Source organism: Sorex araneus, chromosome 7, assembly GCF_027595985.1.
Source record: "Sorex araneus isolate mSorAra2 chromosome 7, mSorAra2.pri, whole genome shotgun sequence".
In the NCBI taxonomy this organism is placed as follows: Eukaryota; Metazoa; Chordata; class Mammalia; order Eulipotyphla; family Soricidae; genus Sorex; species Sorex araneus.
Window position 1 is genome coordinate 36,095,456 of NC_073308.1, and position 24,911 is coordinate 36,120,366.

At 46.2% G+C, this 24,911-nt stretch overlaps 1 protein-coding gene across 1 annotated transcript; it reads right to left on the reverse strand.

Annotated features, from left to right (window-relative positions):
* Positions 1-1,307: 1,307 nt before the first annotated feature.
* On the reverse strand, positions 1,308-23,785 carry KLHL12 (kelch like family member 12). The gene is made up of 12 exons (XM_004610034.3): positions 23,647-23,785; positions 21,423-21,662; positions 16,931-17,084; positions 13,876-14,093; positions 11,373-11,522; positions 9,810-9,924; positions 8,079-8,185; positions 5,445-5,640; positions 4,495-4,653; positions 3,913-4,011; positions 3,030-3,216; positions 1,308-2,862 (listed from the first exon to the last, which is right to left on the reverse strand). The coding sequence occupies exons 2-12, from the start codon at positions 21,615-21,617 to the stop codon at positions 2,736-2,738; spliced, it is 1,707 nt and encodes a 568-aa protein (XP_004610091.1). The 5' UTR covers positions 21,618-21,662; positions 23,647-23,785; the 3' UTR covers positions 1,308-2,735.
* Positions 23,786-24,911: the final 1,126 nt, after the last annotated feature.

The window sequence follows — 24,911 nt, forward strand, 5'->3', positions numbered from 1 at the left end:
ACCCAAAAAGAAAAAAGGTATATATTAAGAGAGAGAGAGAGAGAGAGAGAGGAAGAGAGAGAGGGAGGGAGGGGGAGAGAGAGAGAGAGAGAGAGAGAGAGAGAGAGAGAGAGATTAGCACAGAAATCTCAACCTATAACATGTTAGTAATCTCTTGTACAAGGGCTCAATGGCTCCTGGGTGAGATACAATTCATCTAAGGAAACTTTTTGGATCATTTTTAGGGAATTATTTATAACAAGTAATACAAAATAAATTATTTAGGGCCTTCCATTGGGGCAGACTTGGGTGGTGGCTGGGAAAATTCAAAATGGTGGCGGGACTGGTGTTGAAATATTGAATCTAATAAATTATTGTGAACAACCTTGTAAAAAAAAAAAAAGAGGGAAGTTACCATTCAGAAACAGAGAATGGGCCAAAGCTCAGTATGGGTCTGTTGTCATGCTAAGGAATTCAAACTTAATATGCAGTGGAGATACTAGCTGAAAATGTGCTAGATGGTAGGTATTGTAATGATCTAAACGGTGTCTTATGAAGATAACTGATCACAAAATGGAAGGTCTAGACAGTAAACAGTGGATGTAAATTATCAGTAGTCTACCACTCCATGAGTTTGGGCAAGAGATAAAGGCCTCAACTATGTGGTAACAAAAATAACAGATATAGGAGTGGATTTGGAGCAAGTAGGGTAAAAGAGTTTTACATGTTCCTGCAAAATATTCTATTGTGGCTCCCACATAAGACAGTCTGGGAATTCCTTGGGATTCCCAAGAACTTGCGAGATGTTAATATAACATCAGTTCTTTATTCCCACTTCTCTGTCCCCCACTTCACCTGCTCCAGCTTTCTCTAGAAACACGGCATTACATGCTTTACAGACCTGGCTTGATGAGCTCCCACCGAAGACTGCAGCTTCAGTGAAACTGCTTTTCCTTGAAGCTCCCCTTTCCCTCCTGCTCTCAGAGTTTATCAGGACTTTTAAAGTCTTGTAGGACTGCAAAGCATTTATATTCCAGAAGTGAAAATAGAAAACAGGCTGGGGTGACTGAAACCCTAAAATACAAATGGGGACTGAGATTAAGACCACCTCTTCTTTATTGCCTTTGGCTTTCAAGTCATGTATATGATGAACCAATGCATATGGCAAATTCAGTAAATTATTGGTAAATCTCCACTGATGAGTGGTAAAGTGACTACCTTTCAACTATGTTTAATAAAGAACCAACCAACTAATTTGGAAACATGTAAGGTCAACGAAAAACTTCTAAGCCTGATTCCAGAAAATGTCTACTTAGTTAGCCATAAACTCTCTTAGAGGCATTTGAGACCGTTGATTTTTAATATTTTCTTAAAAAAATACAAAGGAAACGAACTCTTTATAGATCAACACAACTTAGGGAAAAAGGAAAAAATGGAATTTCAGAGTAAAACAAAACACCGTACATCCTTGTGTAGATTATTATGTTCCCATACTCCCAATACTCATAAAGCAAGAATTTCCACCTGTAACAGAAGCCCCAACTGGTGGCTCAGAAATGGGGATAAGAGATACTGGAATTAACAACAGAATTTTGGTTGACCTTGATTATTCTGTCCTGGGATGAATATACACTCTAAGGAGAGGCAAAATCATTTTATAATGGGGAAAAAAGACTAAATGTACCAAACACAGCAGTAAAAATCACTCCTTAGCAGAAGTGTGCCCTTACAAGAGTGGGGCATTTCTCAGGTAGCTGAATCCCCAGGCTACTGCCACCCAACCCCACCCCCAAATAAATAGTATGGAAGCATAACAGTGTAGTAGCATTTGATTCAACAAAGAATGACAGTCTTGCATTCACTGAAGGTAAACCTTGCCATGGATAGACAAGCTCTGGCAAAGTGTAAGATGATTGTAAAGTCACAGGTACAGTTTGTTCCTAAGTTACTGATCTCCCACATTTATTCTGTCCCTGCTCATCCCAACATTTGTTTGCTGTTCTCTCGATCTGTAGTGTCAAGATGGAAAACAGTTCACCTCAGAAGAACCAGGGGGAAATAAAAGGTGTGTCAACTGATACACCCTTTGGAGTCTCTCAAGTTATACTTTGGTGGTGTTCTAGGTTCATCCATATCCCATCAAATTCAGTTTCCTTCACTTACTCCAACTTCCGCTCTGATACACTGATCCCGACCCTGAAGACAGTATTAGACTTCCTGCTTAGACAGTCTCTCTTCACTTTCCTCCAGAATGGAACTGTGTTCTCCTAGCTACCAGCAGACCTGGAAATTTACTTGTTCCTAGAAAACAGAAGACCTGGATTCTGTCAAACTCAGTCAAGTTGGTATCCTTCCAATCATCTTAGAGAGTGCCCACATCTGGTAGGCTAGACTCATCTTAACTCTGCATATGAGGCAAAACCAATATATATATATATACATATATATATGTTTCCCCAATCACATGTTAAGGTAGAAATTACCAAAAAAAAGTACTCTCCAGACCGGAAGAGTAGTGACCCTCTCCCATCCACTTAGTATGTATGCTCTTCTCTTGCATGTCTTTACCCACCCTCCTCAGGCACCACTGCCCATCGCGAGGGGAAGTGTGTGTCAAATAAGGACAATCATAACAGCACTGGTGCCTGTAATCTCCCCGTGTACACAGTGAGAAGCAGACATTCTGGAAAGGATCCTTGATTCTCCTGTAGTCTGTCCCCCGGACCAGTCACAAGCTCTGCAGCGTGTTCCAACTGTCACTTCTCTCGGAGAACACACACGCCGGCATCACAGCGCTGGGTTCCCATGGACGTCACCACCTCCCAGCTGTCGATGACAGGGTCATAGCACTCAATGCTACTTAGCAGGGAATTACCGTCATATCTGAGTGGGGAAGAAGCAAAAGGAAGAAATGAACTTTCCATGGCAGGCCTACACTAAGGCTGCCGCGGAAGATTTCCACCAACCAATCCCCACTGCCACCAAAACCTGTGAACGGATGTGGTTGGTCCTGGACACATGACAACACTAGGCTGCTGCTAGGTTCTCACCCTGCAATGGCATAGAGTCTTCCCCGAAGCACTGTGGCCCCCACATAGCATCGTGGTGTGGTCATACTCGTGACAGTTGTCCAGGAATCGGTGCGAATGTTGTACGCCTCAACGGAAGAAAGGTGGGCTGTACCATCAAATCCCCCCACCACATAAATGTGGTCATTCAGCAGGGCTACTCCGGCACCTGGAGAAAAAGATAAAAGAGCAAATAAGCACTACTCAGCTGAGGAAATGAATTTCTAGGAAAAAAGGAGTATCACTGATGGCATACTGAATTCTAGGGTAGGTGAGAAATGTCATCTGACCAGCTGGGCCTGAAATAACTTAGTCCTGCCCAGGTCATCCCATCACTGAGCTCCTTACAAAGAGAAGCAAAGAGGTCAGAGCAACAATACAGCAGGTAGGGCACTTGCCTTGCAAGGAGCTGATCCAGGTTCAATCCCCAGCACCCCAGATGGTCCCCCGAGCCTGTAGGAGTGATCCCTGAGCACAGAGCCCTTAGTAAGCCCTGAGCAGGCTGTGTGGGGCCCAAAAACAAAAACAAAAGGAAGCAACTTCAAAGGGTTCTCATTTCACTCATTCAGAGCCCAATGCACCACGTGATTCACTGAGCATTGCCGGATGTGGCTCTACCGGCCTCTGAGCGTCTCTAGGGGGAGGCAGGGGCTGATGGTCCCCCACATCACAGGGCCAGAGTTGCACATGCTTGGGCACTGTATCCTCAGGCCCTAGCACTAAAGCACTGGCCAGATTGGCCAAGCATCATGGGAGTGGCCCCAGGCCGCCTTGAGCACACTTGGGAAGCACCCCTCCACCTCCTGACAAAACCCCAGCACCTGACAGCATCCATAAAGCCCCCTCTCTTATTCGACTATTTTACCTGAGCGTTTGGTGGCCATTGGTGTAACATTAGTCCAGTGTCCGGTATGTGGATCGTATTTCTCAACTGAATTTAAGATATTCAAGCCATCATATCCTCCTGAAAGATAAGTAGAGACCATTCCAGAAATGACCGGAAACACCTCTGCCCATTCCCAACTGCCTTTTGTTGAGTGCTTCAACATTCTTCTAGTTTCAGTAGCCTCTCAAGAGTTCTAAAAATCTGGAGGGAAATCTAATACTCTATTTTCTTCTCTCATAAAAACCCCTGCTAGTGGACCGTGTACTGGGGCAGCCCAGGGTTTCAGCCTGTGGACTGAATTCTGTAGGAAGGCCTCAGCCCACCTTTTCTTTTCTTTTTTTTTTTTTTGCTTTTTTTTGGGTCACACCTGGCGATGCACAGGGGTTACTCCTGGCTCTGCACTCAGGAATTACCCCTGGCGATGCTCAGGGGACCATATGGGATGCTGGGATTCGAACTCGGATCGGCCGCGTGCAAGGCAAACACCCTACCCGCTGTGCTATCGCTCCAGACCCTCAGCCCACCTTTTCATGCTCTCCCACCCGAGGCCCAGGCGAATACCTAGACAGTAGATGACGCCACTGGCCACCACTAGTCCAGCACCTTCCCGGGCCGTCTGCATGTCCCCCAGCATACTCCACTGGTCAATGTTCGGGTCATAGCGCTCCATACTGGTATGACGCCTGCTTCCATCAAACCCCCCGGAGACATAGATCATATCTGCTCAGAAAGAGGAGATCACAGACTATGAGAGAAGGAGAGACTTCTAGTGATTCTTTTCTCTACACATTCATCACAAGTTCTTTAAATGTTTGGGAGCAAAAATGGAGTTTAATTTTGAGTGGTGGGGTGGAGTTTGGGCCATACCCGGCGATACTCAGGCTCTTGGCTCTGCACTGAGGAATTACTCTGAGCATTTCTAGGAAACATTGGATACTGGGGACTGAACCCGGGTCAGCCTGTGCAAGCTCTATCTGCTATTGATTTCTCTGGCCCTAAACTTTTTTTTTTTTTTTTTGCATTTTTTGGTCACACTTGACAATGCTCAAGGGTTACTCCTGGCTCTGCACCCCTTGGCGGTGCTCAGGCGACCATATGGGGTGCTAGGAATCAAACCCAGGTCAGCCGCGTGCAAGGCAAACGCCCTACCCGCTGTGCTATCGCTCCAGACCCCTAAACTTTAATTTTTGTAAATCAATTTAGTCTTTACTGACAAGGAAGACACCAACAGGATGAGATAAGATGGAACCCTCAAGGCTAGTCGATGTTTGCAAACACTCAACGACTAGTGTTGACTTCACATTCAGCACACTGGAACCTGACTCACCAGTTCTGTTAGAGCCACAATGTCCACTAATGCTGAACAATTCCTACAGCAGTTAACATTTCCGAGCGCTTAAGGAGTATCTGATCTTACCAGTATTCACCAGGGTTCACTCCTGCCAAGCAACAGGAGAGATCGACCGATCTCTGCCAGCCCAACAGGACTACACAGTGCCCTGGACACCTACCTCCTAAGGTGGTGGCACCAGCAAGGCCTCGCCGCACATTCATGGGGGCCACCGAGTACCAGACCCCATCCTCATCTGCGGTGTAGTCAAGACATTCCACTGAGCTGAGGCGAGAACGGCCATCATAGCCACCAATCACATAGATCCTGTCGTGGAGGGACACGGAGGCCACGTAACGTCGCTTACGAGTGATGCTCTGTGGGTTAGGGAGAAAAGAGGTACAGGGCATCTCACTCGGCAAGCCCTTTTGCCTTCCTGTTTTTATTTCTGTACCTGTGCCTCTTCGCTTGTCCCCATGTAGCCTTCCTGCCTGCCTGCCCACTGCCTGAATACCTTCTTGATTTTTGTGGTGCCTCGAAAGAGGTAAAGTCTTCTGATATTTTCCTCATTCCAAAGCTTCCATTAAGGCCTTGGGCCAGGGGCAGTACTGCCGGAAGAGCTCTTGCAAGCAAGTGACCTGTGCTAGATCCCTGGTACTACTTGTGGCCCCCTGAGCATCACCAAAAGTGATCCCTGAGTGCAGAGCAGGGGTAAGTACAACACCCCCTCCACCTGCCCCGCCCCACATAATAAAAAAAGCTGAATTGTTGTAAACTGGAGAGTATAAGGGTGCTTGCCTGGCATGCAGCTAACACCAGTTTGAGTACCCGGTACCACAAATGGCTCCTGTGAGCACTGCCAGGGGTCACAACTGAGCCAGAAACTGCCCCTGAGCACTACTAATGGTCTCAAACAAAAAGTCAAAGAAACATTGTCTTTCTGACAACCAGTAGCTAACTCCTTTTGTTCCTGTAAGGCACAAAATGAAAAGACAGAAATTCTCCACTGAGTAGAAAAATACCCCTTCTCAGAAACACAAGGATTCAAAGACCCTACATGTTAGGAGGGCTGGGCAGAGATGGAGCCCAGAGGGAGAGCACTTGGGTGTGGGCCTTGGATGGAATCCCAGGCACCATGCAAAAAAAAGAGAGAAATAGTCTTTCTCAAAAGACCTCCTTGTTTCAGCACATCAGTTATCCAGCGATATAGAGCAACATCAAAGAGAGATACAAAGCTAGCCCTTCTTCCCCACGCCATGATGGGACTCTGAGATGACGTGCACAAATGGCCATTGGCTACTTAAGCTCCCACACAGCCATGATCCAGAGACACACACATGAATCTGGAAACCAAGTAGCTTGATGCATAGATGTCTGTAGACCTTGCAATAGGCTGCTTTCGCCGGGCTACGCCAGACGGGGGGCAGGTGCCATCCTTCCGCCTGCCCCCTAGGAATCCCCGCAGCCACCATCATCTAAAACTTATCGAAAGCTCCAGGTATTATGGTGGCAGCAGTGGGAAATGCCAGGCCTCACTGGACAGGGGAGGAGCCAGCCCTTCTCCTTTCTCCCTGCCATGATGGGACTCTGAGGTAATGCCCACAAACGGGCACTGACTACTTAAGTTCACACACTGCCCTGATCCAGAGACACACACACAAATCTTGGAACTGAGCAGCTCCCTGCAGAGATCTCTCCAGACCTTAATTATTAAAATTTAGAATTCCTAGAATTTTGCGGCTTTTGCAGCCGTATGACATTATATTTTATTCATAACAAGCAATACAAAACAAATTGTCTAGCACTGCCTTTTCAGCAGGTTGAGTGGTGGTGGGATTGGTGTCAAAATATCGAATGTAACCTAAGTAGAGAGAGAGTATTGTGCAAATTGTTTGCCACACAGGAAACGGAAGAGGTGGAATGAAGCGGGGAGTATACTGGGGATTTTAGTGGCAGAAAATGTGCACTGGTGAAAGAATGGGTGTTTGATGATTGTATGATGGAAGCTCAAACATGAAATGTATCTCACAGTGAATTAATAAAAAGGGGGAAAAACAAAACAAAAAAACCCCATGTATACCAGTATCAGAAAAATATACTCTCTTATGCCTAAATGAATTAAAAGAAATAAAAAAAAAACACCAAAAAACAAAGTCCGAGTGCAGCTGAACACAAGTTTAATCTAACTCAAGATTCCATTTCAGAGAGCATAAGAAAGGGGCACATTGGAAGCCACACATAGAGCTCAGGAAGGTGATGAAGGAGTGGTGATCAGCTGAGTTTAATTTGGCACAGGGCCACTGACACTTCTGAAGTATAACCTAAACATTAAGTAACCATTTACTGAGCACCTACTGTATGTGTAGCATAGTTGTAAGGAAAATGTTAAGTTTTGGCTTTTCTTTTGTTACTCTTTTGTTATCTTATACCTAGAGCTCTGTGCCTAAGGGTCACTCCAGGCAGGGCTCTGGGGATCATATGGAATACCAGGATGGAATCCGGGTCTACTGCATGTGATACAAATGTCCTACCTGCTGTAATATCACTCTGGTCCCAGTTTAGGCTCTTCTGGGTTTTGTCTTTGGGCCACACCTGGTATGCTCAGGAATTACTCCTGGTTCTCCACTCAGGAATTACTCTTGGTAGTGCTGGGGGGACCATATGGGATGCTGGGATTGATCCCAGGTCAGCTGCATGCAAGGCAAAAGCCCTACCTGCTGTGCTACTGCTCCCTAAGGCTTTTCTGCTTTAAAACTGGGTTAGTTATGATCTAGAGTCAGAGTAAGTTCTTCCTCCACAACTGGTTCCAACTTACTGGCAAGAAACTCCACTCCTGAGTCTTAGGGTCGTATTTCTCTACCACATCAATTGGAGATTGCTGGCTTCCAAAGCCCCCAACCACCAGAAGCACCTCATTGGCTCCTGCGGACAAAGGAAGAGAAAAATAGATTTCAACATTCATGCCTGGTTAAGTATAAACAAGTCTAAAAATATCCTACTTTACATGATACAGAGAAGGAATAAGCAACAGAAAATTCTGTGTAAGGTAGTCAAGTAGGAAATTATTTCTTTTTTGAGGTTGTAGTTCCTAATTGCCTGAATCTTTTAAATTTAAATTTCTGGACAATTTCAAAATTCTAGAAGCAAACTTGAACATACAACTACACCAACTGTCCTATGCAGATGACTCTGGCTGACCTAGTGAAGTTTTAAGTGCTGGCAAGAGGTAATGAGGGCCATGCCTTTCACAGCCTGTAAAATGTCAATCTGTTGGCTTTTTTTGTAATGAAAAGCCTGTCTCAAAAGAGTTGAAAGCTGTGTCTTAGGAACCAAGTCCTAAGAAGGTTTTTTGGTTTTGGCCATACCTGGCAGTGCTCAGAGATCACTCCTGGTGGGGCTCTTGGTCCCATATGTGGTGTTGGGACTCGAACCTGGGTTGGTGACGTGTAAGGCAAGTGCCCAGCCCACTGCACTAGCTCCTTCCCAGTGATGAGAATTTTCAAGTCTCCTTCCCATGAACTTCCCTTTCTCCAATGTAACCAATCACACGTCCATGCTCTCGTCAGTGTGTAAAACTGTCAAGTCAGGAGCAGGATTTTTTCTGAGGAAGCCTCTTTTAACTCATCTCCTTCCAAAAAGCCAAGTGTTTTAAGGAAATCCCCTGTGTATCTGCTTTACTAGAACTCATGAAGAGCTACGTTAGCTGAAGCAGAGAGGCGGGCTGGGAGACGGACGGCTCGAGGAGCCAGCGTGCTGTTCCTGGACAATATGGTGGGTAGTTCAAACCTAGGGCCTAGAGCTACGCTGCTGCTGCTGGCCGGGCTGGAGACTACCGGGGTGAGCCTGGCAATGCTCCGGGCCCCCGGGCTATACCTGGTGATGCCAGGGCCCTGTGGGCTACACCTGGTGACATTTAGAGCCCTGAGGCTACACCTGATGCTCGGGGACCCATGGGCTACACCAGGTGATGCTCAGGGCCCCACCAGCTACACGTAATAATGGTCAGGGCCTTTTGGGCTATACCCGGTGATGCTCAGATCCTCGAAGGCTACACCTGGTGATGTTCAATGGTGGTGGTGGTGGGGGTGGTGGGTGTCCTCCAGGACTACACCTGGCAATACTTAAAGGTGCCAGGGATCTAACTGGGATGGGCTGTGTGTAAGGCATCCATCTCAACCCTTTTATCAACTTTGAATTGTACTGAACTCCCCTACTCACTATGCTGAAAAACAACTGAGAAGGAAGAGGTGGACAAGAGGGGGGCAAAGCACACAACTTAACTTACTACATGGCTTTCAGAGTCACTGCTGATTCACTGATGCCAAATCTACTCAAATTATTATGAGGCAATTTATATACTTTCATCACTTACAGAATCCTATAAATGGTAATGTGAAATTGGTTGGGAAGATAGCCTTGGTTTACAGAAAAAAGCTTGTCCAAGAAAACGTAATTTTAAAAAGTCTGAAAACAAGTCTGAAAATAATGACTTTGTACTTCTCACCAAAAATACCCTGTGACGCTATCACGGCCCGTACCAGCTTACCCAGACGGGCCCTGGTCCTGGGGCCCTGCATCTGACTTCGCAGCTCAGGTCTCAGATGAAACTTCTTTGCTTCATCCACCAAGTCCCTGCACTGCAAACTACAGCGGATGAAGGGCTGAAAGACAGCAGAGGGGAAGTGAGCTAATGAGATGAAAAGAACAGCACATTCAAGCATTAAACCACTCCTCAAGGCCCTGTGGTTCCAGGAACAACTATGCTGTGGGTTTGCTTGATAGAATATTACACGGCTCAAAAACCAAATTAGAGATATATGAGAACATAAGAAGTGTTTTCCAGTTCCCACTTACTAGTACTTAGAGCTTTTATTAGTCTGTTTGTACACATTCCAGTGATTACACAAATTCACAAGTACATATTACCTAATAAGAACTTAAAAGCTTGTTATTTTCTGGCATGAAGGAATGAGATAGTCCTGTCTGCCTTAACTTCCTTGAGGCTTGCGACGCTGTTCTAATGCTGGGGTCTATTTCTGATAGACATCGCTCACCCTCCCCACATGCACTCTGCACCCTTCTCCACTCAGTTTTCTGGACCTGAAGATGAGCCTCTATAAACTTGTCAATTAGGGTCTCCCATGGCCTCTGGTGCTACCTGGGCACCCCTGCTCAGGAGCTCAGCAGGGAGAGTGAAGCCAGATTCCCTCACTGCAGGTCAGTGGTGCATCTGGGGTTTCAGCCCCGAGTCTAGTTCCAGGGTCTGTGCTCCTAGCCATGATATAAACAACAGACAAGGAAAGATACAGGGGTTGTAAGAAACTCCAAACAGGAGAAATGAGAGTCTGTACCGAAGGTGCCCTTTCTCAGTTGAGTGAGTAGAAAACTAATTAACTCCCAGGGAGACCTGGAGCTGTGCCTGACCCACATGTTATAAATCAATATTCCCCCAGAGCAGAGACTGGGTAATATAGGTGATGTATATGGTTGAAAATGCTCCATGAAAAAAATTCAAAAAAATAAGAGAGAAACATTTACTTTTTTTTTCTTTTGTTTTTTTTTGGGGGGAGGGTAACACCTGGTGGTGCTCAGGGCTTACTCCTGACTCTGTTCTTATGGATCACTCCTGTTGGGCTCAAGGGATCGTATGTTGTGCTGGGATAGAACCTAAGAAAAACTTTTATAACTAAATCTAATATGACTGGACTCCAGCTGATACTAAGATGCGACAAACTACTTTCATAATGCCCACACAAGAGACCAAACAAAACAAAAGAGATTCTGAGCAATTTTAAGTAGCTTATTTCTGTTTAATGGAGAAGGGCTAAAGTTTATCATTTGATTTTATTTACAGAAAATACTACTTCATGTAAAACAGAAAGACAGCAAAACAAAAAGTTAAATCGGACTTTTTCTTGTCACAACAGGATTTCTGCTTGTGCTGGTAGCAAGCTGCCTGGAGACACCTAGCACGGCCTCCCCTCTGGCACTCCTGCACACGCCGGGCAGGAGACGAGCACCTACATCAGAATACCCATTTCTCAGGACACAGCATGAAGCTACAAGGGCTAATCATGGCCGTGAGTCTTGTGTAACTTACAGGACTCACCTCAGCATCTATGACATCCGTGATGTACCTGGGGGTGAGCAGGGGCATGCGGACGTACTGCAGCAAGTCAGGCAAGGATTCTTCTCGCTCCTTCTTGGCATGCTTTACCCAGTTGATGACGGCCTCAAAGACGGGCTCTTCAGAGTCAACCTGTAAGTGTACAGTTGAACATCAGCATATCTGTCCTTATGACTGTCTCTTAACCGCAAAGACATGTCAAAGACCCCAGAATAACTCTCTCCTTCTTGCTCCCTAGCCCATGCCACTATTACTTTCCATACTGAATGGGCTGGAGCTATAGCCCAGCAAGTAGGGCATTTGCCTTGCATGAGGCCAACCCGAGTTCAATTCCTCCGCCTCTCTCAGAGAGCCCAGCAAGCTACCAGAGTATCTCACCCGCACGGCAAAGCCTGGCAAGCTACCTGTGGCGTATTTGATATGCCAAAAACAGTAACAACAAGTCTCACAATGGAGACGTTACTGGTGCCCACTCGAGCAAATCAGTGAGCAACACAGGATGACAGTGATGACAGTGATACAGTGATACTCCCAAGAACAGCCAGGAGCTTAATCGATCTTTCAGACCTATGTCACTAAGATTAGGAAAATAATTATCGCCAAATTGACCCCTCCCCGAAAATATGTGAGGGGGAGGGACTATGCCCGGCAAAGTTCAGGGCTTACTCCTGGTTTTGTGCTCAGGAGTAAATTACTTTGGAGGGGCACCCCTGGTGGTGCTTGTGGAACAGTATGTGGTGCTGGGGATTGAACCCAGGCTGGCATAGGCAAAGCAAACACCTTACTCTCTGTACTATCTCTCTGACCCCGAGATACAATTTTTCAATCATGAACAAAGATCCTAGATCTTACTGATCTAGATATATTAGAATTGTAGAGGAACAGCTAAACTGGAAGAAAAGACTCCAACTCCAATGTTTCACTATGGAGAAAAATTTCTCCATAAATGATCAGAGGGAATTCTTTTATAGATCAGGCCCTGGCATTATTTTTTAATTTTTTTATTTTTTTTGCTTTTTGGGTCATACCCGGCGATGTACAGGAGTTACTCCTGGCTCTACACTCAGGAATTACCCCTGGCGGTGCTTGGGGGACCATATGGGATGCTGGGAATCAAACCCGGGTCGGCCGTGTGCAAGGCAAACACCCTACCCGCTGTGCTATGGCTCCAGCCCCCCGGCATTATTCTTATGTTCAGAAAATCCTATGTACACTCTCCTTCCCCCCACAACTACATTTAATAGAAGAGGGAACTAAAGATCAGTGATCAGACAACCACATCATAGTCAAAACTAAACTGCAGATTCTACAGTCCGTGTTGCTTTAACCAGTACAACCTTCTGCTTCCCCCAGTTTTACTGTTGTTTTCTACAATAAGGAAGGTTTAGCAACAGACAGTCAGACATTCATATGTTCTAGGTGGCATAAACGAAACAGAAAAAAAAACAGATTACCTGCTGCCCTCCCAGAAGAGTAAAGGCCAGGCCTGGCCTTTGTAACTAAACAATGTAACTATACAAAAGAAGCCCAGTTTTTCCCATCTGAGCTCCTGAACAGAACAGCTGTTTACTTACTCTCCCTGTTCCGGGAAGTTTAATTCCAAAGTCTACACACCTCTAAAAGAACTGGTTTCTGTGACTGCTTCCTAGTAAGGCCACACTCAGGGCCAGAGTTTGTTCAACGGGCTGAGTGATTGATTTACATGAAGGAGGCCCGTGTTTGATCCCTAGCACCTCATACTCTCCTGAGTACTGCCAAGAGAGAGTTCTGAGCGAAGCACGAAGAAGCTCGTGAGCACTGTATGGGGTGGCTGCAAACACAATGACACACAGCTGGGTCAAGATGGGCAAGTACTCTAGGCCAGTGTTTCTCGGTGGGGTCGAGAGTGGGCCCCAGGATATTCTACAGGGTCACTGTGTGAAAATCATGTAAACAGGGAGAAGGGAGGCCCTCCCAGTCCCCCCCATTTCTTCAACATCTGTGGATCGGCTCTGACTTTCTCTGTGGTCCCTTCATTTTTTTTTTAAATGTTTTTTTGACCACACCCAGCTGTGCTCAGGACTTATTCCTGGGTCTGTGCTCAGGGGTCTCTCCTGGAGGTGCTGGAAATCAAACCCGGGTAACCTGCATGGGAAGAGCCCTCATCAGCCTTGTAATCACGTACTTCACTGAGGAAAGTGGCAAATTCCTTTCCATAAATATGCAAATACATCTGGTATATTATTTCAGGGAGTTAACAAAACTTTGGAATCAATCTAGACACTTGAGGTTTTGTTTTAGAGCCACACCTGTCAACTATGCACTCATAGTTGAACTACTCCTGGTGGTGCTCAGGGGACCTTATGGAATGCTGGGGATCGACCCGGGTCAGCTATGTGCAAGGCAAACGCCAGACCTGCTGTACTAGCACTCTGGCTCCGCTTTTTTGCAAATTTTGTAAAGGTTCAGTCTTCAAGAAGCTATACTAACAAAGCCAAGTCCGTACCTGAATCTCATCACACTTGATCAGTTTTTCTACCTCTCCTTGACTCAGCAGGATGAATTCTTCATGCTGCACCACTTCAGGAAAATGCTTCTGGCTGAACACTTCGGCTGCTTGCATCAGGTCAACACAATTGTGAGTCTCAGCAAAATCTCGAATGCCCAGGCAATTAGAAGGGTCCAGCTGACTTTCTAAGAACTCACAGCAGGCTTGCTTCACCCCTAGGACAAATATCAATAGCGAAAACGTCAGGACACTTGGCCAGGGGTCAGCGGATCTTCCGAAGACGGGGAATCAGAATGGAAATACAAGCCCTAGCTAGGCTTCTGTGCTGTGGGATCTTCAGTAAGGCCAGCACCCCATCTTTGCTTATAATGTGAAACACTGCCTCCAGACCAATTGCTTCTTTGCACACTAGCACAATGAAACAAAACTACCTAATGAGGGGCCAGAGCTGAGAGTACAGCATGCAGGATGTTTGCCTTGCAACAAGGGCCAAGCCAGGTTCATTCCCCGGCAGTATACACGGCCCCTGAGCCTGAGCAGAGAGCAGGAGTAAGCCCTGAACACTGCAAAATGTGCCCCCGACCCCCCACAACCCCAAACCTTAACGGGGATGGGAATGTGGCTCTGATGGGAGAGGCAGCAAGCAGAAGAGGGCCTGCGTCCAGTCCTCAACCACTTGCCAGACCATGAGCATTACTGGGAGTGGCCTCAGGCAATTGCGCATAGCTGGGTGAGTCCTGCACAACACTGAAAAGTGTACCTAGGGAAATCAAATGAGAAAACCATATAATTCAGTATAATGTATCTAAGTTTCTACTTTATTAAAATCTTGCCAAAAGACTATATTAAAGGCAAAACATAACATGTACCAATAGTGGTCTCATTTTTCTGTACTTGAGAAGTTTAGAATATAAACTTACTTTTTAGAACAGCAATACAAAACTATTATATAATTCAAAGCATGTTCTAAAAATGGGGGACAATTATGTAATAAACATAATTAGTAGCATAACAAAATATAAACTGGAAGAACCTTCTCTAACCTGTCTCTCACTTTTTTTTTTTTGGCTTTTTGGGTCACACCCGGCAATGCAGAGGGGTTACTCCTGGCTTTGCATTCAGGAATTACTCCTGGCGGTGCTCAGGGGACCATTTGGGATACTGGGAACTGAACCTGGGTCAGCTGTGTACAAAGTAAATGCCCTACACTCTATACTATCACTCTAGCCCCTAGCTCTCACTATAAAAAAACATTTTTTTTAAATTGTGTATCTGTAAGATAGACTATTACAAAGCTATTCATGATTGGGTTTCAGTCATACAGTGGTTTAACAACCCTCTCTCCACCAGTGTACATTTTCCACCACCAATGTCCCCCATTTCCCTGCCACCATACCCCAACTGACCCTCCATCACCAGTCTGCATCTACGGCAAGCACTTTTCTTCTTTCCCTCTTTTTGTAAATTATGCTTTGCAGTACAGGTACTAAGAAGTCATCATGTTTGTTCAGGGAATTCAGTATTTTTATTGGGAAGGTAAGGCTGCAGTAGCTTTTTTAACTGGGCAACAGCTTTAGGGTACAGATGTGACTGCCAAAGCTTCTGGAAGTACAGGGAGGTGGGGGCAGGTAACCCATCCCGACCCCAAGAAGCTTGGAGATTTAGTCACAAAACACACACACCCAAATTTCAGCAGATTATATCTCAGTGAGGTCTGTCCCAAGATGTGTTCAGATGGGGGCACAGCAGTGATTTTGGATTGTGGAAACAAGTGGTTGCTGGGGGCTTTGCTTGGCTGGGCACCAGGCTGACCCACCTTCCCCCTTTGATTTATCCTGGTCTGTTCAGTCTTACATGGGTCCAAGATTAACTGTAGCTTTTGATCTCATTCGAGATTTATTTATGGGTTTCTGAAGCAAGGCCAATAAATGAGCTTGTATAGCTGAGCCAGAGGTAGTTTGCGGGTGTGGCTCCCACATATCTAACTTTCGGCCATTTAATTTCTTGGGAAACCTGGTCCCAAGTGTTGAGGTCTGGCCAAAGGCACAGCGGCAATCTTGGGGTATCAGGAAGCCCGAAGACACCATCAGGCTGCTGATGCACTCACCCTGTGGGTACAGGTTGACCTGCTGGTGGCAGTGCACCCTGACATCTCTCACTTTTATGTGTCAATTTTAAAGTTAATTGTTTCGGAGTCACAGCCAGAAATGCTCAGGGCTTACTCCTGGCTCTGTGCTCAGGGCTCACTCCTAGTGGGACTGAGGGACCGTATGGGGTGCTGAGGATGGAAACAGGGTTGACCATATACAAGACCATGGCCCTCCCTGCTGTATGATCACTCTCACCCACCTTTAAAGGGTTTGCCAAAAACGGTTCCCTGGCAATCCAGTTCCCCACTGGCAAAATGAACAGTACCAAGTTTCCCTACAATGCTACAGTTTCGTGTGCATTTACATGGAAGAAAATATACCCACTGCCTTCCTCTATTTTGTTAGAAACAAAAACTAGAAGGAACGGAGAGAGAATACAGCAAGTAAGACGCTTACCTTGCACACGACTGCCCCAAGTTCAATCCCGGGCACCCCATTTAGTCTCCTGAGTCCTTCCAGCAGTGACTCTTGAGCACGGAGTTAGGGGTAAGCCCTAAACAATATCAGGTATAGCCCCCAAACAAAAAATAGGAGAAATTCTCTCTTTTTTGTTTTGGGACCACACCCAGTGGTAGCCAGGGCTTATTCCTGGTTCTATGCTCAGGGATTACTCGGAGGCGGGAGTGAGGAACCATACGGAGTGCTAGGGATCAAAACCAGACTGGCTATGTGCAAAGCAAGCGCTCTACCCCCTATACTACCTCTCCAGCCCATGTAAATTCTCTTTTATAAAGAGTCACACACATTTGAAAAGGTTCCTTTCTACCGCAAATGCTCTATGCCATGAGCAGACAACACGGGCAACCAAAGTCTGGCTCCATAATATATGACAGAGTTTATATCATTTGAAAGATTTCCAGGGGCTTCCTGGAGATGAACCATATCAACTTAAATGTTTATACCTTTCAGCTGAAGCAGACAGGCTGCAGGGAGCAATTCTTGCACATTCTCCACCGTCACGTGTACTGTTTCTGTGTATACAAAGTCCAACAGGATTTCCATGGTGGAAGCAGTTAAACCTTGGATATCAACATAAGGTTTCCCCTTCTCTGAAAGCTAAAAAAAATCAAGAGTATGAAATAATGGTTTTAATTCCTCAAGACAAAGGCACAGTCTCATATCTAGGTGTCTGAAGGGACGTCAATACTAAGTGAATACACATCCTATACGAAATCGCACTCCACCCTGCTCCTCAGGCCATGTTCTCCCTTGAACACCCATTATTTATGCCTTTCTAGCTTCCCCTCAATCTTTGTAAGTATGTTTCAGTGAATAAAATCCTCTCTCTCTCTCTCTCTCTCTCTCTCTCTCTCTCTCTCTCTCTCTCTCTCTCTCTCTCTCTCATATAGTCTAATTCTTCTAGGTCTTAGAACAAATAATACTAAAATTTGTATGGAATCAAATGACTACCCAAACAACCAATTCTAAGAAAAGAACGAAGACTGGAAGTACAGCACTTCCTGACTTTATACTATAAAGCCACAGAAATTAAAACTGTATGGTAGTGAAATAAAGGCAGACTCATAGTACTGAGACCCCAGAGAAAAGTCCTCAGACACGTGCATAGCCCATCTATGACAAAGGAGCTGGGCGTGTGAAGTAGAGCAAGGAAAGCCTCTTCAACAAACGGTGCTGGCAGGGGAGGGGGGATGGTGGAGGGTGCAGAGAGACAGTAAAGCAGGGAGGGTGCTTGCCTTGCACATGGTCAACCTGGGTTCACATACGGCAGCACATACGGTTCCCCGAACCCTGGCAGGAGTGATCCCTGAGCGCACTCAGGAATAAGCCCTGAAGCATTACTAGGTGTGCCCCTAAACAAAACCCCCCCACCAAAAGAAAAAGGTGCTGGGAAAACTAGATAGCCAATGTAAAAAAACTTACACTGGACCCCTATCTCACACCACTCACAAAAGCTAACTCCAAAGTGGATTAAAGACCTCAAGATGAGACAAATCTATAAAACACATTAAGGAAAATGGGACTAAAGGGAGGGACTAGGTTCAACTAAGAAGTTTTAGTAGAGCAGAAGAAACGAACACGAAAATCAAAAGACAGTCCAGTGAATGGAAGAAAGTATCTGCTGGTTATCCATGACAGACATTCCCAAAGCTCTACAACATAAACCCAGCTACACCAACAAAGTAAGGGAGAATAGATGAACAGACACTTCTCCAAAGGGGACACAGAAATGTCCAGTGGGCATATGAAAAGCATTCACTGTCACTTATCAGAAAAAAGCAAATCAAAAGACAATGAGCTATCACCTTGTCAACATTTCGACTGGAACTTCCCAGAGGGCATCACCAGGCCAGGGGGGCCCTAAGGCTCTCACACGGCCAGGGTGTCTGGACAAGCCCCAGCACTGCAGGGTCAGAGCAGCACAGATACCTCAGGGCCTCAGCATAAACTGCTGGCCTGGGTAGCACTGGACAGCAGACTGAAGAACAGAAATCCAGTGAGGGTCTTCCTGTGCTCTCTCCCACCCCCATGAGGACTACTTGGAAGACACAGGAAGGAAAGAAAAACCAACCAATGGGTATTTTCTTGCCTGATGTCAGTTTTTAATTCTTGAAAATATTTTTTTAGGAGTGATTCTTGAGTGCAGAGCCAGGAGTAAGCCCTCAGCACTGCCAGGTGTGACCCCAAAACAAACAAAGAAAAAGAACTGGATGTACAGTATGTTCTTAGCAGGCGGCAGTCACAACCCAATCTCTGTACTTGGCTCAGTGCTGACTGCTCTGATACTGCTGTGAACAGTTCAGGACAGGGACCTGTCGGACATGACACACATCTCTAACGTTAGCATAGGCTTGCAGATGATAGGCCAAAGCTCCACAAGCTCCCAAACAGCTGTGTGACAGAGGACTGGTTCACTGGCTCACAGCATTAAAAACTACTTTTCTAAGTTTAAAACTAGCTGTTAAGGGCTGAAGAAGACAGAACAGCACCTGAGATATTTGCCTCGCGTGCAGTTGACCTGGTTTAATCCCTGGCACTGCGTATAGTTCCTGAGCACCACCAGGAGTGATACCTGAGCATAATGTGACTCCAAAACCAAAAGCAAACACACAAAATACCTTTTGAAAGAAGTAGACCTTAGGATATAAAATCCCTACTTCAGAAGCTGAGAAAAATCAGTTAAAAATTGTGCTTCACGGGCTACCGCAGCCTTGCATGTGGCCAATCTGGGTTTGATCCCCAGAATTATGTGATCCCCTGGTTGCACCAGGAGTGATTCCTCAGTAAGCCTGAGTATCACCGGGTGTCCCCTCCCCCCAAAAAACCCCACAAAACCCTGTGTTTCAGGAGTTAGAGCAATAGTACGGTGGGTAGGGTACTTGCCTTGTACCTGGGTTTGATTTCTGGCACCCTATATGGTTCCCAGCCACACCAGGAGTGATCCCTAAGCATAGAGCCAGGATTAAGCTCTGAAAATAGCCAGGTCTGGCCCCCACTGACCCCTGGCCCCTCCCCTCAAAATCCACAACATTGTGCTTTGGAGGACCTGAGGGACTATACCAGGTAAGCCTTGCAAGCATCAATCTGGTCGATCCCTCAGCACAATATATGGTTTCCTGAGCACTGCCTGGAGTGGTCCCTGAGCACAGGGCCAGGAACAAGCTCTAAGCACTGCTGGGTGTGGCCCAAAGACAAACACAAAAATATAGGATTGAGTCTTCCCTACATTTTCAAGTCATCAAACTTTAAACCACTTATTTAATATGAGACCTAGTTTCTTCCTTTGTAAATGAAATGGTAGCAACTGTCCCTAGGGTAAGTTAGCAATCACCTTAACAATCACCCTGCACAGCACTTGGCCCATATAAAGAAGCCCCTGTCATTACCATGAAGCCACCTGCCTTGTGGAGATCCAGGAAAAAACATCTTCACTAAGGCCATGGGACTAACTGAAAGAATACTGGAGGCCAATAATCTTCCACATGTTACCATAGTTCCAGATTTACAGCTCACATAATAATATATATTACTCTGTAATAGAGAGTGGTGTAATCAGCTTTAAAAATCAGGACTACTGGGGCCAGAATGGTAGTAGAGCAGGTAGTCTGAATGCAGCTGTCCTAGGTTTGATCCCAACACCTCATATGGTCCTCTGAGTCCACCAGAAGTAATCCCTCAGCACAGAGACAGTAGTAAGCCTTGAGCACCACCAGCTGTGGCCTCCAAAGCTAAAATAAAAATCAGGAGTACTTCTAAAAATCAAACTTGGGATCTTGAAAGATCAAGCTGCAGCCTTGCTCTAGAGTCCAAGTGCTTTTGGTTTGTCAGGTGCCCTTTTCTTGCCAAGCCCACTTTGCCCTAATTTCCTGTGTTACATAAAAGCTTCCACTCCTGGGGCTGGAGTGATAGCAAAGCGGGAAGGGCGTTTGCCTTGCACACCCTTCAAGTGTTCGATTCCCAGCATCCCATATGGTCCCCTGAGCACCGCCAGGGGTAACCCCTGTGCATCACCAGGTGTGACCCAAAAAAGCAAATTAAATTAAATTAAATTAAATTTAAAAAAGCTTCCACTCCAAAATCAGCATTCCTAGTGTGGCCTCCAAACCAAAACCTAGGATAAGAAACAAGCTAAAAACCCAAAGCAAGAAACCAAAATACCAATCTGTCTCTGGTTTGCTTTTGATTACGTGGCCCACACTCAGCACAGCGCAGGGGAACATGTGGTGCCTGGGCCCCCTGCATGTCAAGCATGCGCTCAGCCTGTTAAGCTCTCTCTAGCTTGTTTTGGGCAAAAAAAGCTCCAGGGCGGTGCTCCATGTGGTGTCGGGGCTCTGGAGTGCTAAGCATATGCTCTAGGCCTTTGAGGGACCTCCCTGACCCCAACAGCAGCACATTTTTCAAATTATACTTTATATACCGAACCATGCACCAGGCCCTCTTCCTCTCACTTGGAATTACTGTAAAATTCAACACGGTTAGCACGAATCCTGACTGTCTTAAACGTGGGAGAAATAAATAGAAATAACCAGTGGGATGAGAAGTCAATCTGTGTCTGTGTCTCTTTCCTTTCTGCCTTCTTCCCCTCTCCCCTCATTCACTTAAAAGTATTACTTTATAAAAAGAAAAATAGGCAAACAAATATAAGAAATAAGCAAAATCCAACTGCTTTCTTTTGAACATTCAACTGACACGATGGAGACTGTCCTACGAACTTTTGATGTAATTTTCACATCTGTCATAATAACCATGCTACTGTTTCTTTTTCCTGATTTAGAGGCTAAGAAAACTAGAGACTTTAGGTACTAAGATAGAGTATGTGACAGGCTGTGTCCAATCTGCTCACTCAACCATGCCCTACAGAAATTCCCTTCTCTGTTACTTAGTGAAAGGAGGTGACCACAAGGTCACAGGTGAGGAAAAGAACTTACGACTCACCTCGCTGGTGAACATAGCACAGAAGTAATCGCTACACGCAGCCAGGACAATGCGGTGAGCAGGGAAGTCTTTCTGCTCCACTCTCAATGTCACATCACACAGAGTATTGCTCTTCCGGAGGGAGTTCATCGAATTGAGGATGGATTTAGCATGAGTATTTGTCATTATGTCCTTGGGGGCCATAATGCCTCCCATCAAGCAGTAGGGAGAAAGAATGAAAGGAGTCCTTAGATTCTGCAACTGTAAGAGGAAACACACACACAAACAATGAACACATTTCAAGAACTGGGGAAACTGAACATATTCAATTAGTTTTACAAATTAAAGAGGCTTTGTCAAACCCAAACATTTTAAGTACACAGCAATTCTATTCTGGGCATTGTTGTCACAATCCAGCCTCTATCCCAAGTGAAAATGAGCTCTTTGTTCTGAATTCTGAGCTTGTGGGCCTGGCCACTTGACATTCAGTATAATCAAAACCTTACTGTATTCTAAGGAGAAAGAAAACACGGTCTACAGATATTCACAAGGTTGTTGTCTCACATGATGAAAAGATAAAATTTGGGGGCCAGGGATAGGACTCAAATGTTTGAGAATAAGCCTTGCATGGAAATAGCCTGGTCTCCAGGCAAAGCATGGAGTGCTCTCCCCCATCAAAAATTTTTCTAAAAGATATATTACTATGATTAAATAGCCATAAATGGATCATGCAGATAAGATTTTTTTTTTCCTTTTTGGATTATACTCGGCAATGCACAGGGGTTACTCCTGGCTCATGCACTCAGGAATTACTCCTGGCAGTGCTCAGGGAACCATATGGGATGCTGGGAATCAAGCCCGGGTCGGCCTCGTACAAGGCAAACGCCCTACCCGTTGTGCTATCGCTCCAGCCCCAACACAGGTAAGATTTTAGAGGGTAGTAATACCATTAAAATCCTGGCAGGAGTGCAAAACACGGTTACTCACTGAATGTGAGAAAAGAAAAATTCAAATTAAAGCAAGGAGGCCAGTCAGTGAAAGTAAACTCTTTTCTAAAGAAATATGCAAAGGATCACTTATGATACTTTCCAACTATACCTGCCATTTCTTCTTAAAATGAAACCCCAAGGACCCAATGACAATGGAAACACTACAATCTATTTACAAATTTTCACTTGATTAAATTATTAAAATTCTTCTATAGAAGGGTCTTCATACTCTCCATAATTAAATGCCCATCAACATGTACAAAACATTATTTGTAGTAATTCTTCTATACTGAAATAGAGTATTTCAGAAATACAGAAACTTGTCAAAATGCCAATGATCTTACTGGCACAGTCTATTTGTGTATAACAACGAAATAAACTCAGAAATAGCTCATTCACTTTCGCGTGAAAATGAGCTATTTTTCACTGCCAGTCTAGTCACAGTATTTTTCCTTTTTTGCTTCAAAGACAATTTCTAGACACTAAAATGGGGGACTGGTTATTAGAAGTGTATCTTATTTGGGACCCCAAACTTTCAACTTGCGACCTTAAATTCTCATCGACTTCTGTTGCTGAGGACGTATTCTCTGGGCACCCCAACAATCCCTTACACAACTCTACAAGCTCCCTCGTCCAGAAAAAGTGATTGAGCAATGCTATGGGTTTTTTTTAGTAACGGAACTGAGCGTCAAAACTCTGGAGACCTGCAAAAAAGATGCGAACACATGTCTGTCTGCTGTGCAGGTTTTTTGAGGGTTTAATCACAGGACATTAGCCCGTGTCTGGCCCTTAAAGAGTTTCAGCATCAAAATTGGCCAATGCTAACGCAGTGGGGGTGGGGGTCGGGGGCTTCCTGTTCCACTAGCTAAGGTCTCAGCCCCATGTGCTCCCCCTCCACCCCGTCCTCAAGGTGATCTATTCTAGAGCAGACGAAAGGGGTGGAGGGGCGCAGCCTCGAGCCCCCGAAGAACTGCTGGCAGGGGCAGGGGCGGGGCAGACGTGCCAAGCGGGGGAAGGTAATAGGAGAAGAGGAAGCCTCGGGCGCTGACAACACCAGCTGGCACCTCCTAGAGGGGGCTCAGCGGGGTCCAGTCCAGGGAGGCCCGAGAAAACCACACGCCCACCCTCCCCCCGCCCCCCACGCCCGGCCTCTCTCCTTCCAACGCCGCGGGAGACCACGGCTGGGGGGAAGGGCCGGACCTGGCGCCGAGGGGTGGGGGGAAAGGGCCGCCCGACCCCACCGCCGTGCGACTCACCTCCGCCCCCGGCCCGGGGGCTTTGGGGGGCGCGGGGCTCGCCCGCGGCTCACGGGAGCCGAAGCGACGCCGCCGCCGCCCCGACCCCGAGGCTCCGGCGCCGTCCCCGTGGACCTCCCGGCCGCCGTCCCCCGCGACCGCGCGACGTGATGACGTTGCCGCCGAGCCCCGCCCCCTCCGCGCCTCAGCCGGCGTCACGTGGGGGACTGCGTCACGTGACCGCGGGGAGCCGGCGTCTGGCTTCCGAAGACCCGGAAGGCGGAAAACCCGAAGGCGAGCGGCTGCGGCGGGCGGCTTCATCGCTTCTCCGGCGGCGCCCCGACGGGGCCGGTGATTTCCAAGCCGAGAAGGCGATTGCCGGGAGTCTGTTTAAGCTGCCAGGTAGTCAGGCGCCCTCTCTCACGGGGGAAAACCTACAGAACCTTCACATTTCAGGCCCACCCGCGCGGGGTGCGAGGCCTCTGTGCCCGCGATCCACTGACCGCGGCGTCCTGTGCATCATAATGAGGCCTAGGAGCCGCCCGGAGGGGTTCTCTCCGGCACCCGGGGGCCCGCGGCCGCTCAAGTCCGGACTCCGGGAGGGAGATAGTCCAGGATCTGCGTAGGAATAGCCCGCAGCTCGACCTGACTCTGGCGCCGAGCCTTCATTTCTTCCTGCTGGCTTTGATCCACTTAGTGGCTCAGAAGAACATCGGGTTCTTTGGCTACAACTCGTGCGAATTCCACACAAATTGCATTTTGTTACGCTCTTTTCCTCTGTGCGGCCTTTGATTCTTTAAAGTTAATAAAACCATAGCCCTCTCATGGGGGTTCTGGAGTTTGTAGTTGTCGGATGGCACATACTTGTTAATACTTGTAAGTCATTTTCCATCATGTAAATCTTGCATATTTAATTCCATATTTGTGAATACTACAATGTACATTCAATAATTTCTGTGTAAGTTACTCGTTTATACTGTTTATGATTTACCAGCTTATCAAAAGTTGTGTTTTCACTTACACATTTTTATTTGGATGTTTCTCTCAGTCCAGTTAAATTACATTTCAGAGACACTGGATGTCAGTATATTATGATAGAAGGACATGTAAATTACAGATTAATAGGAAATCTGATCAAGATTTCAGAATTTTGGGGGTTAGGGCAATTGGGAACAATGAAGGGCAGTAGACACTGGAAGGGGTTGGTGGTGAGACATTGTATACCTGAAACCAAGACTTCGATAATTTTGTAATTCACAATCACTAAATTAAAAAAAAAAAAAAAC

Excerpts from the sequence above, each read along its gene's own strand:
- KLHL12 (XM_004610034.3), bottom strand. The coding sequence starts at position 21,617 with ATGGGAGGCATTATGGCCCCCAAGGACATAATGACAAATACTCATGCT. Across the intron at positions 8,186-9,809 it reads CAGGACCAGGGCCCGTCTGG|GAGCCAATGAGGTGCTTCTG; the intron begins GTAAGCTGGTAC and ends CTTTGTCCGCAG. Across the intron at positions 5,641-8,078 it reads AGGAGTGGAGTTTCTTGCCA|AGCATCACTCGTAAGCGACG; the intron begins GTAAGTTGGAAC and ends CCTAACCCACAG.